This window comes from Brassica napus, chromosome C9 (assembly GCF_020379485.1).
Source record: "Brassica napus cultivar Da-Ae chromosome C9, Da-Ae, whole genome shotgun sequence".
Classification (NCBI taxonomy): domain Eukaryota; kingdom Viridiplantae; phylum Streptophyta; class Magnoliopsida; order Brassicales; family Brassicaceae; genus Brassica; species Brassica napus.
This window is the reverse complement of record NC_063452.1, coordinates 40666081-40691183: the sequence shown is the minus strand read 5'-3', so window position 1 is coordinate 40691183 and position 25103 is coordinate 40666081. Positions and strand designations below refer to the sequence as shown.

At 35.9% G+C, this 25103-nt stretch overlaps 1 protein-coding gene and 1 long non-coding RNA gene across 2 annotated transcripts; one reads left to right on the top strand and one right to left on the bottom strand.

Annotated features, from left to right (window-relative positions):
* The first annotated feature begins 4233 nt into the window (after window positions 1-4233).
* LOC125593349 lies at window positions 4234-7362 on the top strand. Its single transcript, XR_007329274.1, has 2 exons — window positions 4234-4587; window positions 4678-7362. It is a non-coding gene; the product is annotated as an uncharacterized LOC125593349 (long non-coding RNA).
* Window positions 7363-19411: 12049 nt separating this feature from the next.
* LOC125592661 lies at window positions 19412-19783 on the bottom strand. The gene has a single exon (XM_048767993.1). It carries the CDS (start codon window positions 19781-19783, stop codon window positions 19412-19414), a length of 372 nt encoding a protein of 123 aa, XP_048623950.1.
* Window positions 19784-25103: the final 5320 nt, after the last annotated feature.

The following is a 25103-nucleotide window of genomic DNA, read 5'->3' as shown; positions in this document are numbered from 1 at the left end:
GATTACTACTGTCAAAAAGAGAACTCTTCTCCCATTGTTTCGTCAAACTTAGAGTTATCGTTATTACAAACTACTGCAGCTCACGAACTCTTCTCCCTTTTCTTTCGTCAAGCTCACGAACACAAATGATAAAAATTTTACATTGCCAATGATAATAATTTTACGCTTGCATGGCTGGCCAGCACACTCTTACCTACCATACGTTCTTATAAGCATATTGTTTATTCTTTATTATCACGTACAAATTAATGGAGGTGGTGCATGCGAAGGCAAAAAGGGTCGAAGTATTATGAGATCATGGAGATTCTGCAACAGAGTTGATAATCGGTACATAACCTATAGGATAAAGACACAGCTTTCAAGCTAAACTAGAAGAGTCTCCTTTTTTTTCTTGTGTTGTGCAGTTTGTTGTAGATGAATGGCTAAGAAAGAAACGTAAAAACCAAAAAAAAAAGTTATATTCATATGCGACTATTATTAGTTCCAAGTTGGAACTTCTGATTGTGGGTTTACCGAATCGAGCAGGTCGGTTCCGAGTTGGAACGTCTATTGAAATCAACGAAGGTAAACCACGCTTCAGTTCGGTTATTTAAAGTTTACTATATGATGGTTGCCTATTTTGCTAATATGCGTGATTGAGTTAATCATGAATAGGGGATTGCATATATTTCAAAATTTTAGTTTATAGCAATAGATTTAATTTGTATTATAAATTTTATCTTTATGCGTCTTAATAAAATTGAGCTTTTTATTTATAAGACTTCTTCTACAATATTCTTCATCGTTAACCTCCAGCACTTTTGTGAATTCTCCAAACCAAAATCAATAAGACTTTCGAATGGTTCTTATATTTCAACAGAGTAAAATACAATAAAATCCAACATACAATCAAACCGATGTCTACATTTAACAGACTTTATGTTTTTTTCTTATAAATACCAAAAATAATAATTTCATCCCGCGCAAGGCGCGGATTATCACCTGTATGTAAAGTATACAAATCAATTAAAAAGTTTCCATATTTTTTTTCCTTACAGAATATGTTACCAAACTAAATAATGTTAAGTCAACCAAAATATTGAGTTCAGTGCTGAATGACTCATGTCATAACTTTTTGTGTCACTTAATTCTTAATTTAGGGTCATCGAAATAAAGAAAGTTAGAATAAAAACAAGTGTTGTTACCTCAATTGGAAATATATGTAAGCAAAAATGTTCCATGAAGAATTGACATCTCTGATAAAATCCTCTATTTATTACTTGAAAATCATTTTGAAGGTAAATGTTGATGTATCGTTACAACAATAATTCTAACAAAAAATAATTGTCGTGTCATTTCCACGATGATTCTCCCAAAAAAGCTGACATGTCATCACTTTATGCATTTTCACAAAACACATTAGATAACAATTTTCACAAAATTAATTACAATAAATCACATCAAATTTCATCGTCAAATTTCCCTTAAGAAAACGTAATATATTTTCCATATTAATCGTAATACATTTTCAACCAGTCAAAAGTCCCTTAAACAAATGTATTAATCATACACGTTGAAAATCTATATATATAAAATAGATTTTTCTCTCTTTTTATGACATGTGGAATGGGGGGTTAGTTGACATATGTCCTCTTTTTGTCTTTTTATATTTTAGATCCATCTTCTTTTAGATTATTTCCATTTGGTTCATTATTTTCTAATTATGCACTATCTAATCCTTCTCACACTAACCATTGTCATTTGAAGTTTGATAATCTATTTTATTGTTCAAAAAATTGCAAAACGAATAAAGAAATAAGTAAAAAAAATATAAATATATTTTAAATATTTAATTTATTCCCAACTAAAAATAACATAAACTTTCCCTATTTTATTATTTTTTACTATTTTCTATTATTTCATTTACAACTATATATTTATCTTAGTATTAAGCAAACTAAAGCAGAACACATAATCTAAAAACATAAAACCTCCATAATTACAGTAAACAAATGCTAAAGTAACACTAACTCAATAAAAGTCCAAAGCTCAAAGGCGATCAAGAACGAAAACTAATTTACTCCACTTTATCATAGAGTGTCTTGGCCAAAACAATCAAAAGTCAGAAAAATGTAGAAAGATAATCTTGAGATAAAACAATCTCTCGAACACAAAGGAGCATGATCAAGGACCAATGCAAAGAACCAAGAAAACGGGTTAGAGGAAGAATAATCAACATAAAGCCAAAATCACCACTAAGCAGGAAGAGACATACATAACGAACGATAAGCACAACCACCAGCTAAGAGGTAAGAAACAACTCACAAACTAAACAAGCACAAACAAGATGCCTATGCCGGTGAAGAACCACAAAGCTCTGGATAGAAGGGACCAAAGCTCCAAGAAACTAATACCGCACACTTATACTAAGGGAAGCAAGGGAAGAAGAGAACAACCTGAATGAGGGAGAACGAAAGCCAACCCCAGAGAAACCAGAGCCCAGACTTGAGATCCGAAACAATCTTCCAAATCTATAGAGCATACTCAGTGGAGAACACTATCCAAACCTGGACTGGCAAACATGGCGAAAGGGAGAGTCACACAGACGCAAGCAGCGATGAAAGCTGCAACGAGATGAGGGAACATAGATGGAAGGGTAGACAAAACAAAATCATCAAATCGTGTAGCCGTCCTCGAGCTATAGAAGTCATATCACCAAAACCCATATCTTGAAAACCAAGACGAGAAGGGACTATTAATGGTAAGCCAGCGACGAGGAAAACAACTTTAAAGATGACTAAACTCGACCCAACCCAAGGAGATGTAGTTCCTAACAAGAGCCGAAATCTAAAAAAGAGGAGAAAAATGTGAGGAAGAACAAGAGCACTTATGTGAGTCTTTTTTGGTGATGGTGAGAATCACAACACATCGGAAAGGTAAACGAAATGCATAGATGGTGAGACTCAATGTAAAAATATAGGGAGAGAGCACAAAACATCTTTAAAAATTAATGTTCAAATAATTGGAAGAATATTAATTTTTACTCTGAAATTATTAGCCTTAGAATCAACAAATGCCTAAATGTAAAATTATTGAAATTCAATATGCATTACATCACAAACTCACTCCACCACTAATAAGTATTATTATACACACAACAACACACTATTAGAAAACAAACACATAATATGTTAGCATATCACCTATTACTACATAACATAATAAAAATACCAAATAATGCTCTTAGCAAATAAAGACGATCACATAATTAGTTAACTATATCATCCGAAAAATAATAATTAACAACAATAAAATAATCTTCCGCGTGAAGCGCGGACATGCCCCTAGTAGGATATATAATAATGATTAGGGGTGGGCGTTCGGATTTCTTTCCGGGTCTGTTTGGATTTCGTGTTCGGTTCATATCTTTGAGGATTCAGTTTGGATTTGGATAACCAAATTAAATTATTTTAAAAATTTAAAATTTATTATATGCTTTAATTTTTTAAAAATTATAAATAATAGAATATATTACATATAGATTTGAATAACATATGTCAGAGTACCTAACTTAACATATAAATTGGTTTGGTTTAAATATTTAGATAGATGATTAATAATTATTTAAGTATATTTAGAGTTTTGAGTATATTTTAACTTTTCACAAAAAAGAGAGTATATTTTTAACTATTTTAGATATTTATGTTTGATTACTTTAATATATTTTCAAGTATTTAAACGAACTTAAAAGTATCATATATATTCTAAATGTTTATATATATATTAAATCTCAAAATAATTAATATATATAAGTATATAAATCTATTTTGGATACCCAAAATACTTCGGTTCTGATCGGATTAGATTTCAGTTCTTCAAATACCAAAATTTTGAATAATTCGGATATTTAATCAATTTCGGTTTAGATTTGGTACTACTTATTCGGATTGAGATCGGTTCGGTTCTTCGAGTTTTTCGTCCAACCCTAAATAGTGACATAAAAACAAATAGCATCATATTTTTAAAAAAATACACATGTACGGGTGCGCGGATCAAAATCTAGTATTTATTGAAACAACTCAATATGTTTAGAGGATGACTGTTTGCAGTTTTTGGATTGGTTTTTGGTTTTTGTTTTTCCCAAAACTATTTTACATCCAATCATGATTTTGAAAAAATAGATTCCCTAAAATGTAGGAAAACTAGTTTTATAATAAGAAAGATCGAGTTTATAATACTTGGCAATATTTCTTGGTTCTGTAATGTAAATACATTTTCAACGTGATCGGCCCGCCCTACCGGCGTAATATTTCTATGTTATTATTTCTTATATAATTTTGAAACGTGTGTTTCAGGTTCACATTTGCACTTTGTAATTCAGACGAAAAAAAATCAAAACAAGAGATGGCTACGGGGACTGTTTACTAGGATTTTGATGGATTTACAAGGATGGAATCCGGGGGATTTCCGAAAGGCTAATTGGTGGGAGGATTCTCATTACGAAGATTTTGGGAAAGGTTGGGAACAAAAGGAATCGAGGATCGAAAGGAGAGATCTTATGGATCCTCGAGGGAATCGCTGGAAAAATGGAAGGTCTACGCTGGGAAGGTATGGAGGATCCGGGAAATCTCCGACTGGGATCAGTTTATTGGATCTACCTTCGTGTATCTCTCTCACACGAGATTTTTGTTACCACAGGTTTTGAAGCTTTTTGGTTCACGAATTTAGGATTCACGGGATCATACTGTTTCTTTTGGACAACGAGGTCGGGACAAGGACTCTATTTTCTTCAGGTGTCTGTTATATGTGATAATCAGGTTAAACAAGAGTTGGTTTTTTATTTCGTTAACCTACATTAAGGGTTGGTCTTTCGGGTTTTTTTTTTTTGACCACAAGAACCACAAACTTAAGAAGACCAAAAACCAACACATGTCACAACTACAAACCCAAAGGGTACACACTCGGCAGAACAATCGCAAGACCAAAGCGAAAACAGAGCCAATAACTACGAACCACACAACTGTCACCATGAACCAGAGACACGAAATGGTAGACTTTTTTTAGGGAATGGTAGATGATCCAAAAAAAAAAGTCTATCAAAAATGGTAGATGGTGACAGTTGTGTGGTAGATGATCCGTATGATTTTACACGAAATGTCTTGATTTTTTTTTGGGAGGAAGCAGAAATGGTAGATGATCCGTATGATTTTGACTGGAGTGGCCCACGGTTTTATATTTGTCATCAGCACCTACCGATACTGGAGACTGTAGTGGGCTTGGATGGGTTAGAAAGGTTTTGCGGGATATGTATGGTTTCTTCATACCAGATTTCAAGCTTGAAAGAGCAAAGCGAAATAAATTTTTTAATGGATGTTCTCAGTTGGCATTGTAGAGGTATCAAACAAGTAATAAAAGGGGAATATGCTCGAAGGAGAGAGTGTCCACGTCAGCCAATTAAATCAACCTATAAGAGAAATCATTTCTGCCATGTCATCTATGTTTAGCCAATTCTTAAAAAAAATCGGGCCTCGTGCTTTTAGGATCTTGGATCTTCGGAAATCAATTATCTGAGCTACATATACGGCCCAGGTGAAAAACACTTGACAAACCCTAATCCTCTAAAACATCGGTTTACTAACTCATTCTATTCAATCGTTTTCTCAATTTCATCTTCTTCCATCTCCGTTACCCATCCTCCTCTGCAATTAATCGTTTCCTTTCACCTTCCTCTCTTCATTCTTTATAAACTCTTTCTTCTTAGCTTACTACAAATCTAAACTCGAAAACCTCCTCTCAGTAAACTTAAGCCATGGCGATGAAACCCAACTGAAAACATACTGCAATTACCAAAGGTATAGTTTTAGTAGATTAAGGGTTTCATTGTTCTCTTTCTTCGACCTTTCAACCTTGCCGTCTTCGCTGATTTTAACATGCAAACCGACGATTTGTTTTCTTAAGAGAAGAAGGAGCCAGTGCGCCGTAGGATGGAGCAGACGGTGGCGTGGATGAGGATGTCGGCTTTGGTGCGTCGTACGGCACAGCGTAAGGAGAGGAAGTTGATGACCGTATGGTGGATTGTTTCCGTCGGAGGAGTAAGGTAGCTGAGGAGGTGGCTGTTGATTTCCACAACCGTAACAGTAACCTGACATCGCTGGAAACGAAAAGGTAAACACTGTTCAAAAGAGATCGAAGAAGAGGATGGTTTAGCCTTAAAGCTCTGTTTCTTTTAGTTTTTGATAGACTTTTTTTTTTTGTTTCTACATGACTTAGGAGAAAGAAGCAAAGAAAGAAGCTTTCAGAAAGTATTTAGAGTTCAGTGGAGTTATTGATTCTCTCACCAAAGGTATTGTTTCTTTTTGTACATTACACCATTACTAAACATACTACAACAGTTTCTGTATCAAATAGACATTTGGTATAGAGTCATTTTTTATGCATATGAACTTCGTAAATAGTTCTTTTTTTTTGGCCAGAGGGGACATAGACAACATGGGAGCAGAAATAAATGTTACCCTCATCTCAGAGGCCAGGGGTTCCTCAACGATTCTTTGGTGTGGTAAGATACTTTTCTTTAAAAGTTACATGGAGTCACTTTAGTTGGAATCACATTATTATTTCCTAAAGTTAGATGCTTATGTCGTCATTACATATGTTTCTTTTAAATTAATAACCTCTTACTTTTCACCCCTAAAGCTTAGAATCTGGGCCTTTTGAAGATATTCAGAATCGGATACATGATGCGATGGAGGAATTTGTAATAACAGGTAATTGCCACATTAGCACTTATTTTTAAGCATCTGACACTATTTTGGTAGCGTATATAAGTTAAAAGATAGTGAATTATTTCCGAACATTTGTAGCCAATAATGACTTAGACGATCTCATACAAGAAAGGAAATGCCAACTTGGACTTTTCAGGTGGCTCTTATATCTATGTCTCTGGAAAGACATGTTTCTTAGCTGGAACAGAGGATGTGCACTTATGTTATAAATTATAGGACTGGGCCAAGGGATAGGCCGCAACGTTGGGTTTGGAGGATTGCAAGGAGAATGTTGACAGAGATGGTGGCGATGACATAAGATGAAATGGCGGTAAAGAGAAGAAACATGTGGTGTTGGACTCCAACAAAAGTTAACTATTTTAGGATGTTTTTTAACCAGTATTCCACTTCTGAGCAGCCACTGATCGATATGTGTAAAAGCGAAATCGTAGTCGTGTGTATGTGAAAGAGAAAAAAATGAGCAGTTGAAGAATCAGGTGGAAAATAAGGGATACTTTTATGCAACAATTGTTATTTTCAGATCAGCTTTCTCTATTTGTAGGAGAGAATATAAAGATAAATAAGTTTTGCAATAGTGGTCGTTTTGACTGTAATTTCCCAAGTGTACGAGTTGTTTTGTGTAGAGAAACAAACATTCGTTGTCATCATGAGTTTTTATTTTTGATCAGAAAAAGAGAGAAAATAACATTCAAGGTCATCATTGTGAAATCCAATTACGATTTCTCCTCTGTTTTTGGGGATTGTTATGAAACTAGGGTATGCTTCTGATTTTCATAGCTCTCTTTAAATCTTTAAAAAATCATTCTAAGTTTCAAACAAGAAACACTGCAGTTTTGGTGTGCATAATTGTTTGCTTGGTGACATATTCTTTGATTGTTTTGGGCTGGAATATAAACCCAACATATTGTTTTGTTCCATTTAATTAGGTAATTATATATATGTTTTACGATGTTATCGTTGCTACTATGTGGAAACTAAGAATGAGATATTTGATTAGATAGGAATTATATACTTTCATTCAATAAAGCCAACACTAGAAAGACTAAATGATTTAGTTATTTCTTTAAGAAAAAAACAATTTTCAGAAAACATTTATACGCAGTCTGGTTTATCTTATTTTCAGATTATTAATGGTTACACTACATTTAATTTATTTTGGTTAAATTATGTTTGGTTCACTCAAAGTAAATTATTTAATAAGATAGGGTATAAAACTTAAGTAAAATTATGTTAGAAATATAATACTTTATTAATTTATAACACTATTAATCTATAATATATTTTCAAATAGTATAAGCAAAATTTTCAACAATTTTTTTTATAAAAAAGTACAAGAAAATTTAATAGAAATGAAACAAATATATATTATAAAACATCATTTGTTGTTACGTAATATATACTAAGACAATATTGAAACTATTTATATATTACTTTAAATTAGAAATTTTTATAATTTTATCACATTACAATTGATTTTCAATTGATTTAGTTTGGAGGTGGGTGTATTAATTTATTATCGTGAGAAATTAGTTATTGTAATAATATTAAAATCTGATACTCTTAGAAATAAGAGAAATATTAGTTATTCTTACTTTAAATTTTTTTCAAATATATCAAATTGAAACAGAAATCAAATAGAAATATAAATCATTACATTTTCATTAATTTTCTGATTTAATAATTCTGTGTTCTTTAACAAAACAATTTTAGTGGTTTTTTACCTCACACCAACAAAATTTAACAAAGTTTAAAATATAATTTTAGAATAAAAAGAGATAATATTTATTATTTTCAATAAAGTAAAATTTTAAATATTTTATAAAATTAAAATACAATACACTTAAACATAAAATAGTTTTAGTGTAAACTCGCCCGTAGGGCGGGCCAACCCCTAGTAAGAAGTAAATGGACAATTAGTTATATCAGGGAGATTTGGCATAAAAATAATCCTGAGTTTTTAATTTTATCAGAAACAAAACAAGATTTTGATTTTGTTCAAGGTTTCCAGACTTATTTCGGTTATGACAATCTTGTTACGGTGGATCCGGTTGGTGCGAGTGGAGGTTTAGTCCTATATTATAATAATGAGTATCAGGTTAACATTTTATATACGAGCAACCGAATGATTGATTTGGAAGCAGTTGCTCTTGGGAAAAGAGTTTTCATGACTTTTGTCTATGGAAAACCGGTTCAAAAATTGAGGGACAACGTGTGGGAGCGATTGACTAGATTTTTTCTGGCAAGATCAGAACCATGGTTTATAATTGGAGATTTGAATGAGATAACTGACAATCATGAAAAAGAAGGTGGTGTTTTATGAAGTGCATGATCCTTTCTATCTTTCAATATATGATCAGGAACACATGATTACTAGAATTTCCGGCCCGGGGAAATCAGATGTCCTGGTAAGGAAGAAGAAAGCAAGGAAAAAGAAATAAAATAATGGTTCGGTGTCGTTTGGACCAAGCATTAGCAAATGAAGATTGACATTCGCTTTTCCCATGTTCTTACACAGAATATTCAGGAATGGTGACGTCCGACCATCGACCAGTGGTGGCTCATCTTGATAACAAAGTATCAAGACGGAGGGGACAATTTAGTTTTGACAAACGATGGATTGGACAAGATGGTTTATTGGAATCGATTGAGAGAGGTTGGGGTGAATTGTCAGAGGAGAATCCGACGGATTTCGTTTCAAAAATTACAAACTGTCGTCATGAGATATTTACATGGCGAAAGAATAATCCACCATATGGAAAAGAGAGGATCGGGGAGCTTCAAAACGCACTCGAAGAGGTACAAACAGATAATAATAGAACTAAAGAAGACATTCTTGAGGTTTCAAGGAAGTTACAAGAAGCATAAAAGGATGACGAAGATATCTGGCAACAGAAGAGTCGTAATATGTGGCATACTTCAGGGGATCTTAACACTAAGTTCTACCATGCCCTAACAAAACAACGTTGTGCCCGTAATCGAATTGTGGGCCTCTATGACTCTGATGGAAACTGGATAATTGAGGAACATGGGGTAGAAAAGGTGGCAGTGGATTATTTTAATGATTTGTTTCAGACAACGATTCCTACAGACTTTGATGGTTTTTTAGATGAGATTCCACATTCTATTACTCCACAGATGAATCAACGGCTGCTTCGGTTAGCAACCGAGGAGGAAGTTCGACTGGCTTTATTCATGATGCACCCATAAAAAGCTCTTGGGCCGGATGGAATGACGGCTCTCTTCCTCCAATACTCCTGGCACATAATAAAAAAAAGATCTACTGGAAATGGTCAACATTTTTTTGACATCGGGAAAACTGGATCCAAAGTTAAACATTACAAATATTTGTTTGATTCCTAAAAAGGAGAGTCCCACAAGGATGACTGAACTCAGACCTATTAGTTTATGTAATGTAGGATACAAGATTATATCTAAGGTATTATGTCAAAAGTAAAGGCTTGTCTTCCATCACTTATCTCAGAGACGCAATCGACTTTTGTGCCTGGAAGATTGATATCGGATAACATACTCATAGCTCAGGAGATGTTCCATGGATTGAGGACTAATAAATCGTGCCAGGATAAATTTATGGCAATAAAAACGAACATGAGCAAAGCTTATGACAGAGTTGAATGGATTTTCATCCAAGAACTATTGACCAAGATGGGGTTCGATAATCATTGGATCCAATTAATGATGGAGTATATTTCCTCGGTTCAGTATAGGGTTTTATTAAATGGTCAACCAAAGGGACACATAATATCAAAGAGGGGACTACGATAGGGGAATCTTTTATCTCCTTATTTGTTTATCATGTGTACGGAAGCACTGATAGCGAATATTAAAAAGGCGGAGAGAAATAAACAACTGACGGGTATAAAGGTTGCCAGGACTTGTCCCCCAATTTCTCATTTACTCTTTGCAGACGATAGTCTTTTTTTCTGCAAAGCACAAAGGGAGGAATGTCAGACAATTCTCAGGATTCTAAAGGAATATAAAGGGTTTCGGGACAGCAAATAAATTTCAAGAAATCATTGATTCAATTTGGACACAAGATTGAAGATTCCACAAGACATGAACTAGGGGATATTTTAGGCAAACAAATTTAGGAGGAATGAGGTCATATTTAGGCATTCCGGAGAATCTGAGAGGATCAAAGGTGCAAGTTTTTGGATTCGTTCAGGATCGTCTAAATAACAGAGTAAATGGATGGACTTTCAAGTTTTTCACCAAAGAGGGGAAATAAGTGATTATAAAATCTGTGGTAACAGCTTTGCCAAACCATATAATGTCATGTTTTCGAATTCCAAAAACGGTAATGAAGAAGTTAACTAGTGTTGTGGCACAATTTTGGTGGAGTCCAGAGGGTAATAAGAGAGGTATGCATTAGAAATCGTGGGATAAACTATGTAGTTCTTAGGATGACGGAGGTTTGGGATTGAAAGATCTCACATATTTTAATACAGCTATGCTTGGGAAACAATTTTGGAGATTAATATATAAACCGAATACATTATTTTCTCGTGTATTCAAAGGGAGGTATTTCAGGAATGCATCACCCCCTGGAACCCATTAGATCATACTCGTCATCTTATGGCTGGCGCAGTATTGTCTCTGCTAGATCTCTGGTTAGCAAAAGACTAATCAAAAGGGTGGGATCAGGATCATCTATCTCAGTATGGAATGATCATTGGCTTCCATCCACTCGCCCGAGACCAGTAAATAAAAATCAACACAATCTTTACCCGGAACTAACAGTGAATTCTCTCATCGATGGAACATCGAGAACATGGAATTTACAGGTTATTCGGACTCTGGTGAACCCGCAAGACGTGAAAATTATTGAAAGTATTCCTTTAAGTCGATTTCATACAGATATCGAGATGGATGGCATTTTACAAACAATGGGAGATACACAGTTAAATCTGGATATCATGTGGATCGAGTGTATCCGGATAGAGAAAGAATATCACCAGTGTATGGTCCTTCGGTCACCCCGCTGAAGGCTTTCTGCTGGAAAGTACGCTGTCCACCTAAGATGAAACATTTTTTATGGCAACTGCTGGCAGGATGCATAGCTGTTAAAAAAAAATTGAGGTCAAGAGGAATGCAAGGGGATACAATTTGCGATCGATGTGGAGCTCCTGAGGAGTCCATAAATCACGTTTTCTTTGAATGTCCACCGGTTATCCAGGCCTGGGCACTTTTACGAATCCCAACGAATCCGGATATCTTTCTCACTCAATCGCTGTTTAAATATGGATCATTTATTTTGGTGGGTCTCCCCGGAAATAGAAGATCATCATTTTGCATTGATTCTATGGTATATATGGAAAGGACGAAACAATAAAGTTTTTAGCAATTTGGATATGGATCCGAGTGATACTCTCAAATTGGCAAAAACATAATCATTACTCTGGGCTGAAGCACAAAACTCTCCTATACAGGGAATAAATCATACTCAATTACACGTACCATCGGTAGTATCGACTATACCAGGTAGATGGCGATTTACGGACGGATCTTGAAAAAATCAGGATATATATTCAGGGCAAGGATGGCATAGTACCTTGGAATGTTTTGATGGATTAATGGGAGCAAGGAATACAAGAGCGAGTCAGTCGCCACTACATTTGGAGATAGAGGCTTTCATATGGGGAATGGAATGCATGAGGAATCTTAAACAGTTCTCGGTTACATTTGCAAGGGATTGTTCTCAGTTGGTAAAGATGGTTTTGGAACCAGAGGAGTGGCCATCTTTTGCAAGTTATTTGGAAGACATAACATTTTTGACGAGAAGTTTCAACAGTTCAGAGATTATTCATATACCACGGACGCAGAACTCAAGGGCGGACAGTCTCGCACGCAGTGCAAGGAAACAACTGTCGTTTGTCGTTCATATGGATGCGGAGTTACCGATGTGGTTCGCATAAGCTACATGAGTCTTCTTATGTTGCTGACAAAAAAAAAAGGTTCACATTTTCAAAAGGTGCGTATGAGATATACTATTTTATTAATTTAAGTTATTGGTTAGTTAATTTGTAAATAATTTTTGTCTTGACTTTTTGCTTCTATGATATTACCATGATTGAGTTATTATATCATTTTCAGTTGATTTTTTTTATTAAAGTATTTTAAAAAAAAATCACATTTAGTTAAATACAATAACTTACATTTGTGTTCACAATACTTATAAAAATATATCTATTTTATCCTTAAAACTAATTTAATGTAATTTAAAAAACAGTGATTTTAGAAAATAATTATTACCATTGACCTTATTAAATGTCAGTGATTTATTATATCTATATTTTTTTTTGACAGCAAACAAAACATTTACAGACTTATATTGACTCTGTAAACCAATTTGGTAACTCCGCATCCATGTGAACGACGAAAGACGGTTGTTTTCTAGCACTACGTGCTAGGCTATCCGCCCGTAGGTTCTCCGTCCGTGGTACATGAACGATGTCTGAGTTTAGGAAACTTCTTTTTAAAAGCTTAATGTCTTCCAGATAACTTTCAAATGCTGGCCATTCTTCTGGTTCCGAAACCATCTTTACCAATTGAGAACAATCCGTTGCAAACGTCACCTGAAACTGTCTTAAATTCTTCATACATTCCATTGCCCAAATTAAAGCCTCCACCTCCGAATGAAGGGGTGAGAGACATGCCCTTACATTCCTTACCCCTATTAAACCATCGAAACCCGGTAAAGTGCTATACCAGCCTTGCCCTGAAAATAAGTCTTTATCTTTCCATAATCCATCTATGAAGCACCATCGTCCTGACGTTGCTAATGTAGAAGTGGTACGTACCTGAAGCCCCCTCCTTGGATCATTTACTACCTGTGCCTCAGCCCAGAGTGATGACTCCAATTCTGCTAATTTGAGTGTTTCCTTCGGATCAATATCCAGATTGCTATAAACTTTGTTATTCCGGCATTTCCATATATACCATAATATCCATGTAAATTGGCGGTCATCCATCTTTGGATTAACTCTCCAAAAAAGATGATCCATATTAGCAAAAAAAGAACTGATAGGAAAAATATTGGGATGCGATGGTATCTTAGATAAAGCCCATACTTGACGTGCTGGAGGACATTCAAAAAACACATGATTTATTGATTCCTCCGGATCTCCGCATCGGGCACAACATATATCCCCTTGTATCCCTCTTGATTTTAGATTTTTCATTACCGCTATGCATCCTGAAAGGAGTTGCCATAAGAAATGTTTTATTTTTGGAGGGCACCGCACTTTCCAGCAGAAAGCTTTTAATGTATCCACCGTGGGGTCATAAAAAAACTGGTGGTTTTTCCTTATCAGGATAGACCCTTTCCACTTGATAACCTGATTGAACTGAATATTTTCCATTGTTGGTAAAATGCCATCCATTTCTATCCTCCATCTGATTACGACTTAATGGAATACTTCCAATAATTTTTACATCATGAGGATCCACCAAAGCCATGATTGCCTGTAAATTCCATGTTCGGGATTCCTGATTAATGAGGGAATCCACTATGAGATCCGGGTAACTGTTTTGAAGGTTTTTGTTTGCTGGTCTCGAGCGAGTGGCTGGGATCCAAGGATCATTCCATACTGATATAGATGAACTTGTTCCCATCCTTTTAATTAGTCCTTTACAAACCAGAGATCTAGCAGAAATAATACTCCTCCAGCCATATGACGGGGAGTATGAGCGGATCGGTTCCAGGGGTGAAGCATTCCTGTAGTATCGTCCTTTGAAGACTCTTGAAAAAAGAGTATTTGGCTTCTCAATCAGCCTCCACAATTGCTTACCAAGCATTGCTGTGTTAAAATCAATAAGATCCTTAAAGCCTAGTCCACCATTATCTTTAAGCACACATAATTTATCTCATGATTTCCAATGCATGTCTTTTGTACTTCCTCCTAGACTCCACCAAAACTGAGCTATTGCACTCGTTAACTTTTTTATTGTAGCCTTTGGTAACCGATAAACAGACATAACATGATTTGGCAGGGCCGTAACCACCGATTTAATAATCACTTCTTTTCCTCCTTTAGTAAAAAATCTAAAAGTCCATCCATTAACCCTATTATTCAAGCGTTCTTGTACAAAACCAAACACTTGTACCTTAGATCCTCCAAGACTTTCTGGTAAACCTAAATAAGATCTCATGCCTCCTATATTCTGAATTCCCAAAATATCTCTCAACTCTTGACGACTAGCTTCTTCAATCTTATGTCCAAATTGAATTGAAGATTTCTGGAAATTAATTTGTTGCCCTGAGACAGCCTCATATTCCTTCAAAATCCTGAGAATGGTTTGACACTCCTCCTTATTTGCCTTACAAAAGAAAAGACTATCATCTGCAAATAGCCAATGAGAGATTGCTGGACAAGCTCTTGCTACCTTTAGACCAGATAATTGTTTCACCCTCTCCGCCTTCTTAATATTCGCAATTAATGCCTCAGTGCACATAATAAATAAATACAGAGACAAAGGATCCCCTTGCCGTAAGCCCCGCTGTGGGATGATAAGACCACGTGGCTGACCATTGAGAAGGTTCCTATATTGAACCGAAGAAATACACTCCAGCATTAAGTTAATCCAACGAGGATCAAATTCCATTTTATGAAGAAGAGCCTCAATAAAACTCCACTCTATCCTATCATACGCCTTACTCATATCCGTTTTGATTGCCATAAAATTATTTTGACAAGACTTATTGGTCCTCAGACCATGAAACATTTCCTGCGCTATAAGAATATTATCTGAGATTAACCTGCCCGCCACGAAAGCCGACTGTGTCTCTGAAATTAGCTGTGGCAGGCAAATTTTCAATCTTTGACACAAAACTTTCGAGATAATCTTGTACCCAACATTACATAGACTTATCGGCCTTAGATCTGTCATCCATGTGGGTCTCTCTATTTTCGGAATCATACAGATATTAGTAATATTTAAACGTGGATCCATATTTCCTGTAAGGAGAAAATTATTCACCATCTCAACCACATCCTTCTTGATAACATGCCATGAATGTTGAAAAAAAAAATCTGTCATCCCATCCGGGCCTGGCGCTTTCTCCGGATGCATCATTAATAAAGCGAGTCGGACCTCTTCCTCTGTTGCCATTCTCAATAAAATTTGATTCATTTGGTGGGAAATAGATGGAACTATCTCTTCCAAGAAACTATCAAAATCTATTGTGTCTGTGGATCTAAACAAACTTTCAAAATAATCGACTGCCACCTTCTCAACTTTGTTCTCTTCGGTTATCCAATTACCCAATTCATCATGGAGTCCCACTATTTTATTACGAACCCTACGCTGCTTTGTCAAAGCATGGTAAAACTTAGTATTAAGATCTCCAGACGAGTACCACATATTCCGGCTTTTCTGATGCCAATATTCCTCCTTATCTTTATATGCCTCTTGTAACTTCCTGGAAACCTCAAGAATCTCTTCTTGTGATCTGCTATTATCCATTTGAACTTCTTCTAGGGCCTGTTGAAGATCTTTAATTGTGTCCTTCCCATATGGCTGATTATCTTTTCGCCATGAAGATATTTCATGACGACAATTATTAATTTTTGTAACAAAATCAACTGTTTGTCCTCCCTGAGGTTCCGTCCAGCCTGCCACAATTGATTCCATAAGACCCTCTTGTCCAGTCCATCTCTTATCAAACCTGAACTGTCCCCTTTTTTTCCTTGATAGATTATCCTCCAAAAAAGCAACCACAGGACGATGATCAGAACCCACCATCTTCAAATATTCTGTGTAAGAACATGGGAAAAGTGTATGCCATTCCTCATTTGCCAAAGCCCGATCCAATCGACATCTGACCATCACTGCTCCTTTTCCTTTGCCCCTTCTTCCTTGCCAAGACAGTGTATTACCTCGAGCCGGAAATTCCAAAAGACCACTATTCCTTATCATGTTGTTAAAAGGAATGAAGGAAGTTGTACATCGTAGGGAACCCCCATCCTTTTCATGATTTCCAGTGATTTCATCTAGATCTCCAATAATAAACCAAGGTTCCGATCGTGATAATCCAAATCTAGTTAATCTCTCCCAAACCTGTTCTCTTAGCTCTTGTACCGGTTCCCCATAGACAAAGGTAAGGAAAACTTGTTTTCCTTTGGCCACCGCCTCGACATCTATCATTCTGTTGCTAGAATATAGAATTTTAACTTGATATTCCTTGTTATAAAAAGAGCTAAACCACCGCTCCTCCCATTTGGATCCACAGTAACCAAACTATCATATCCAAAATGAGATTGAAACCTTTGGACGAAATTGAAGTCCTGTTTCGTTTCAGATAAAAATAAAAAATTCTGGTTTATGTTTGTGCCATATTTCCCGGAGATAACTTATGGTCCAATGACTTCCTAGTCCTCTACAATTCCAGCTTAGTATTTTCATATAAAAATATTTGTATTGCTCCATCGAACCAGAAGATGCAGGTTTAATGATACCCGAAAATATTTTAACATCAAGTCCCCACTGCCACCATAGCCTAACTGCATCCATGTATTCGTCAATCCCATATAAAACAAACACCCACCAATCTATATCAGTTGCCTGATAATAATTATTGGGCCACTTTTCAACTATGCACCAGTCGCCAATCAAAACCGTCATGATCGTCCATTTAAGGAGCCAAGCCAAATTGAAAGTATGTTCCAATAATAATAAGCTCCAAAGCCCCCAGAAATGCCCAAGGAATGCCCGTGTTACCACTAGAATACCATCATAGCAATCATAGTCTAATACCATACATAAGTATCTTGTTAAAACCTCCGGATTGAAATTTGTTAATACCGAAATCAAGTTGTGCCCCCAGATAAATAGATTCCAAAAAACCAAAAAATACCCGACTCAAGATGCAATGTATTTCTTTTCCAGTCCACACGCCATGCCAATACCGGGATCTCCGCATAAGTTTTAAAAAACCTCGTAAAAGGCAAATGGCCTAATTGACACCCTTGTTCTCACCTTATTTTCGCACCAGTCCTCCGCTTGGTTAATATAATTTACTAAAAGTAAATAACATAAGCCAAGAAATATTTTCTGAATCCCAATGTAACAGCCAGAACCTAAACGCACTTGGTTTGGTAGGATCCGCCACAGTACCAGCTCCAAAACCGATACCAGTACCATATACCATCTTGCCAAATCTTTGAAGCAAAGCCAAGTTACACCCCCATGCACATGTTGATCATTCTTTGCCTCACCGTTCCTTCTCTGTGTTTGGTATGATGAGACCAAACACAGTGTTTCTACCTGTGATAAATATAGAGCTACATCTTTCCTTTGATTGCCATAGACATAACTCAACCTCACAAGACAAAAATACATAATATCATTCTTTGAGATAAAACCATCCTCAAATAATATCTAGACAATCTATTATATAAGTGAGGTGTAAGTTCCTAATCCCAGATTCCTGCACCAATAACCAACAACCCATAACAACGCCACCAATCTAAAACTATCATTTTATTCCATCGAAAGGTCAAATAATTAGACCATTTCAAATACCAGAGAAACAAAGACCATACACAGGCCAACTTCAAACCATGAAATCACCAAATAAAAATGCTCAAAGAGCTTATGAAAACGTTAAAAAAATAAAAAGGGAGAGCCATAAACCACCCACTAAGCATCATAGAGATTGCTTGATTCATAAAAGCTTCATTGTTTTGCAGGATCAGTGTTTGGGTTTGATGTGCCCTTCTCCTCCACCTGCTTGGAATGATCCCCCTGACGCGATCCTGTCTTTGCTGCCATGCGCTTGTTGATCACCATCTTAGCCATCTTCAACTTGTTTGAAGCTCCTGTGGCCAGTGCCGGTTTGAGGAGCCTTCGACGACCACCCTGTCTCTTTTCTGTCTCTCCAGTAGCCTTTTCTTTACCATCATCCTCCTCCTCCACATCCTTCTCCCCATCGAGCTCCTCGGTCGCAGCCTCCTGCATATTGGCGTCTCCCTCTGTTTCTCCATCATAAGGAGTTTGTATCTCCTCTATCTTCTCATTCTCAATCCTAGTACTGTCCTCTAAGTCCAAACCAGAATCATTTACCAAAGTTTTCCAACCTCTAGACCCATTTGTATCGCCAATGTTCCTTGTTCCACACTCAACGCACCTGAAGTTTGAGAGATTGGCGCTTGAGTCTCCTTTAACTCCGCAAGGAAAGCATGAGAAGGAGGAGCCTGGTCTTGTTCCGTCCCTTCCTTCTGGCTTGCCTTCTCAAGACCATTGATTTCTCCTTCCTCCCTTGCGTCACTGTGAGCATCACTGCGTGCCACTCTATCACTCCTCGAGCCGCCATGTGCTCGGGAACGATCCTCCTGATGGTATGTCCGAGTGGGCTCCCTCCTGGAGTTCCAATGACGAGAACCCTCTTCCTCTCTGCGATAACCGTTGCGGTTGTGATGTTTTTTAGGCTCCTTCTCCCCAATCCTGACCCATTTTGAATCATGTTCCTCCTGCATTTTACCTTTGCCTTTTCCATGGTACTCTCGGTTCTCTCTTCCTCTATCTTGTTGCCCCCCCATTTCCATTAATAACCACGCCTTTGTAGCTTCGAGCTCTGTCCTCGACCCCTCCTTCCATTTCAACCCAGTCTCCTTTGCCTTTTCAGGATTTTTTCAGTGGGCAGTTCTCTTCATTTTGGCAGAGGCTGAGACACGTCTCACAATAACCAAACATTTTTCATACCGCAGAGAAACAGGAGCCTCTTCTCCTTCATAATATTCACCTCCCGTGAAATCAACTGTCGTCGCGAACGTCAGAGCCTTGAATCCATCTACCACCACTTGAACCCGGCCGTAATCCAGATCAACATCTTTTGTTTCCCCCAATGCACCACCAATGCTGCGGAAAGTAGGTGCTTCCCAAAACTCCAACGGAACTCCCAAAACCTTGATCCAGAAAGTGATCTCCGAAGGATAGTTATTAGTCTTCTTTGGCTGCCAGCGCACCAATGAAATCATCCAGTAATCGAAGTGGAAAGGCTGCATGTTCAGCACCGCTTCAATGTCTTCCTCAGCATCAAAATCAAACTGAAACCTTCCTAGGCCCAGGTCAGTGCCCACGACCCTATCCTCATGTTCCAAATCTTGGGAAGCCTCACCACTAGATACTTGATGTTTTGCTCCGCCGAGTTCATGCCTCTTCCAATCAAAGTTTTGGAGTTCCGAGTTATTGAAGTGGGGAACCGAGATCTTCAGCCTCTTGCGCGCTCCTTCACCATTCTTCACCCCCCCCCCCCCCCAAGAGAGTCGTCTTTCCCCCGAAAATAATTTATGTTATATATCTCAATTTTAGTGTTTGGCCCTTTTAAAGCAGGAAGTTTGAGTTCGTGAACTGATCCTTATATTTTGTCTTTTAAATGTTGTTTGGGTTAATATGACAATTCTTTTTGGTTTTTCGTATGTAGCCCGACAAAGTTAATAGTGAGTATTTTAGTGGTGGTATGATAGGTAGGCAATTTTGAACTTTTTTGGAATGTTTTTAGTACTGTAAGTATTAACTTAGAGGTTAAATTAACACGAAATTTTTAACTTTATTTGGAAAACCATTTGAGTTCAAAATTAACATGCAATTTAAGTCTCAGTACAAAAGGTATTTTCATGCCGGTTGGAGAACCACTTGTGTTCATACTCAATCAATTTTCTTTTGGTATTGTTGGATCCTTCCGTTACGTGACACCATCTTATGATTTTCACATCCTTTTGGTGTTCTTCGGCAAACTCCTGCAATAAGACTTCAATCAAACACATTTATTATGCTATCGCTCAGTTAAGAAAGGACCAAATACATAGACAGAAACTCATGATACAAAAGAGTTCGTATCATCAGATAGAAGGCTCCATTTGATGCAGTATATGAGTTCGCTGAAAAAGAAGGAGTTCCTTGTAAACCCAAAATCATTGGCTCCATTTAACGGAAGTTTTTGTGTTGGGTGTGCTTCTTAAAATTGCTTTTTTAAGAAAGATGTGCCGTGCCTATTTGTAGAAATAGAGGTGAGCATCAATTGTCCTGCTTACCAAAGCTCAAATCCCTTTTTAGCTTCCACATTAGAGAGTGTACTAATCAATACATGAATAAATAAGGAAAAATTATGTGCAGATAACATAAGAAAATAGCTTGGAATTATTGTATAATTAGGAGACCAAATGACAACCAGATAACACATGGCTTGCCTGAGCATTGTGGTTGCTTAAGCTATGCAAGTCCGGAAATGGCACTGCATATTCCAGAAAATCGATGATGGTTGACTTGTGGAAATAGTTGAATATTTTTAAATACCACAATCATGGTGACGAAAAATTATACACTACATATGATATGAGCTTAATAAAGCCTCCTTAGCAATTGACCGTTCTTAACATCATAGATCCTTGAGATCCACTGCCTTTTATTTCCCTCATCTCTTGTGTGTAGTTATTTACTGATTGTTAAACTTGCAACGAAATAAAGTTTTAGTTCATTATTGAGAAATAATTCTTGATTGGTGCTGGAGAATGCAAAAGGTCGTCATATATTTAATCTGGCATGAGAAGAATCAATATGAAAAATTTGTTTACGCTCCCAGGTCTTCTTAGAATACAGTGACGTAAGGATATATAAAACCAGAAACATTAAAAACACGATTGAAGATTCATAATATATCAAGAACAGGTTTCCGTTGAGGTAATTAGACTGAAATCTGGGAAAACTAAAACCTGAAATTACTCCGCCGAAGAACTATTGTTTTTGCTTTAAAACGCTGAAACCACTATCCTCAAGTTGAGAATCTGTCGCAGATGATTGAAGAAACCAAAAGAGAATCTTTGATGTTAAGGATGTCTTCACATATAAATATATAGCAGGAAAGAGTCGGTAGATTAATTAGACAAATTTGGACGTTGTTGATATAGAATTTTCTGGGCCACCTTTAAACATGGTGTAAAACGTTTAAGAGACCCATACACTTATCGACTAACTAAACTCTTCGATTGTATTTTTTAATAGATCCACGTGTTACCAGCAGGTTGAATTTTGACGTGGCATCCCACATGGCGCAACCAGGAAAAAATAAACACTTCTTCATAATAACAGATCGATTGTATCGTAAAATATAATATAAAAATATATTTAATACCATAATTATATGATTTTTAGCTTCATAATTATTCTCAAAAAAAAAAACTGACGTGTTTTTCACAAAATTAATTAAAATAAATCACATCAAATTCATCGTCAAAATTCCCTTAGGAAACATAATATATTTTCCATATTAATCGTAATACATTTTCAACCGGTCAATATTCCCTTACAAAATGTATTAATCATACACGTTGAGAAGTTTATAATAAGAAGAATCGAGTTCGTAATTATTTTGTAAAGTATGAATAAGCATTTGTGGTAACACTTGGACAAAAATAATATGCATGACTAAATATAGTTTTATGCTAACTCTATTGACCTTTTTAAGCAATATATAATTATAACTATTTATTTACTTTTACATTACATACTTATTACTTATAAGTTATATAACTTATTGAAATTTTATAATAAGAACAATCAAGTTGTGCTTGGTAATCATTTGGAAAATACTCATTCATATCATTGTACATGTTACAAACAATAACCTTTCTTCCAGAAAACATTTATATAGAACTATATAATTGTTCTTCTACGTGTTTTAAATTTATCATTTATAATTTCAATTACTTTATCTACGTGTATCTAATGTTTTCTTCTATAATTTTGAATGGGTTAATTTTTAACCCATTAACTACATAATCTAAACCCTAAACAAATCAAAATGGTTTAGTCTAAAGTCAAATTGTTTGTACTGTATTCAAATGTGTATTGTATTTCGAACGTGTATATAAGTTATAAATATTTGGCAATATTCATAATTTCCTTTCCTTGGGTAGGTTAATGTATATACCCTATTCTATTTTTTTTATAACGAAAGGCTGGTGGGTAACAAAATCAGAATAGAACAACTAATAAAATGAAGTTCTCTATGGAACGATCTTTTTGTCTTATCTAAAGAATCAGAAATCCGATTTTTTCTCTCATAGGATATGAGTAATCTTGAAGTCCGGGAAATATATCTGAAGAATCTCTATCCTCTCCAATTATGTCGCAAAACTTGGTCAAGCTCGTGGCTCCTTAATCATGGCGATCAAATCCTTGCAGTCCATTCCAAAGCTCTTGCATGTCGAGTATTGCAGCATGCTCTCCATCACCCATCTTAGTGCTTCTAGTTCTGAATGCAGAGGAGATTCCCGTCAGATATAGTTTCGTGTTCCCATAAGTTGAACATCCCCCAAGCTGTTCATCCAAGCCCATCCACACCCGCTGAACTATGATGTAGATGTCCAAGAGCCATCAATAATACATACACTACCCAAGCTTAAGACTTGAGGTTGATCACTACTATGTTCTTGTTGAGGTGATGGCAACATTTCATTTGCATTGAACCATGCTTGGCATTCACTCTCTACGTATCGAACTAGCTCTAAAGGATCTCGATCAATTCCCCTAAAAAGTTTATCATTTTTGGCTTTCCAAATATACCAGATTATCCAGGGATAAGAATCTTTATCTGAATCTGGCTGAACAATGTTATCCTTTCTCCAGAAGAGATAATCCATATTATCATAAATACTTGATACTGGAAAGATAGATGTACTTGTTGGCGTCGATGACAAGGCCCAAACTTGTAGGGCTGGTGGACAATCAAAAATTTCATGAGTGACAGATTCTTCTGGTTCTCCACATTTTGGGTAGTAATTGTCGCATCTCATGTTTCGCCTTGTCAAGTTTTTCGTTACTGCCACATGACATGTTATCAATTGCCATATAAAATGTCGAATTTTTGTGGAGTTTTTATCTTCCAAGTAAAGGCCTGGAGCTTTGTTATAGTGGGTTCTAGTATCTCCTTATCTTCCTCAGGTTTCATCAAATTGCTACCTACCCAATATCCTGATTTAACCGTGTAGATACCACTCTTCGTGTATCTCCAAGAGAATGTGTCGCAGCGATGAGCCGAGCTTATATACTCCTTATGAGAGGTATGTCTTCAGGGTTCACATAATTTTGCAGTAAGCCAACATCCCATTCCTTTGTATCCTGGTTTATAAGATCGCTGACTCTCATGTTTGGGTTAAGAACCGGTGCTAAGGGACTGTTGTATTATAGACTGTAATATAAAAATATATTTAATGCCATAAATGCATGATTTTTTTGCTTGTTAAAAAGTTTATATACGTTCCCATATCTTGTTCGAGCCGGTGATAAATTTTGAAAATATTTAATATATCGTTTGACTAGGTTAATACATAGTTTGCATACAAAGTTCTTAATATTTTTATGATTAACACATGATGTATTAGTTTGTGGGATTGGAAAGTAGTAGTTTGTGATATTGGAAATTAATTTTAAATCCGAAATTTCGATAAGGTCCATTACTTTAAATTGTTTTATTTTTCTGTAATGATTCAATTTTTTTTTTTTTATAACCATAGTGTGATCGAAAAGGTTTTCTAGGCCCAAGGACTAATCACTACGAGATCTGCAGGATCCGCGTTTTTTATCATTTAAGGCGTCCAGGATGGCCAAGCAGAATCGAATCTATGGTGGTAATGATTCAAATTTCCCAAATTTATCATCTATTATTTGGATATATTACCCGCGCAAAGCCAGATTATATGATATAACCTTGGCTTTTTAGATATGAGAGAATTACAGACTTTCGACAAAATTTCATGTAATCCGAAACATAAAGGTGCAACAAAATCGTTTTTTCAAAATTTTAATTCTACTTTTTAATTCTTAAATTATAAAAGACATATTTTATAGTTTAAATATACTTATGAACATATCAGACTGTGATGAATAATGAAAACACACATGCTAATTTAGTATAAGAGATGTTGAATAACCAAATGTTCGAGAACTCTCTAGGCGTAACGCATGCAGTTGAGTAGGGCCTAGTGCCGAATTAATTAATAAGAGATTATACAGGGATTAATCGGGAGTATTTTTATAGTTTTTATATCTGTTTTTGGGTTATATATTAATAACTAGGGGGTGTCCGCGCTTGGGCGGAATATTGTTTTTATTATTGTTAAGACCATGATTTTTTGGATAATGTAATATGTTATCGTTTTTATTTGTTAAGATCATTATTTAGTGCTTTTAGTGTGTTATGTAGTAGTAGGTAATAGGTTAATATTTTGTGTTTGTTTTTTCGAATAATGTGTGGTTGTTGTGTGTAGTACTTGTTAGTAGTGAAATGAACTCTAACGTAAAAGAATATTGAATTTCAATAACTTT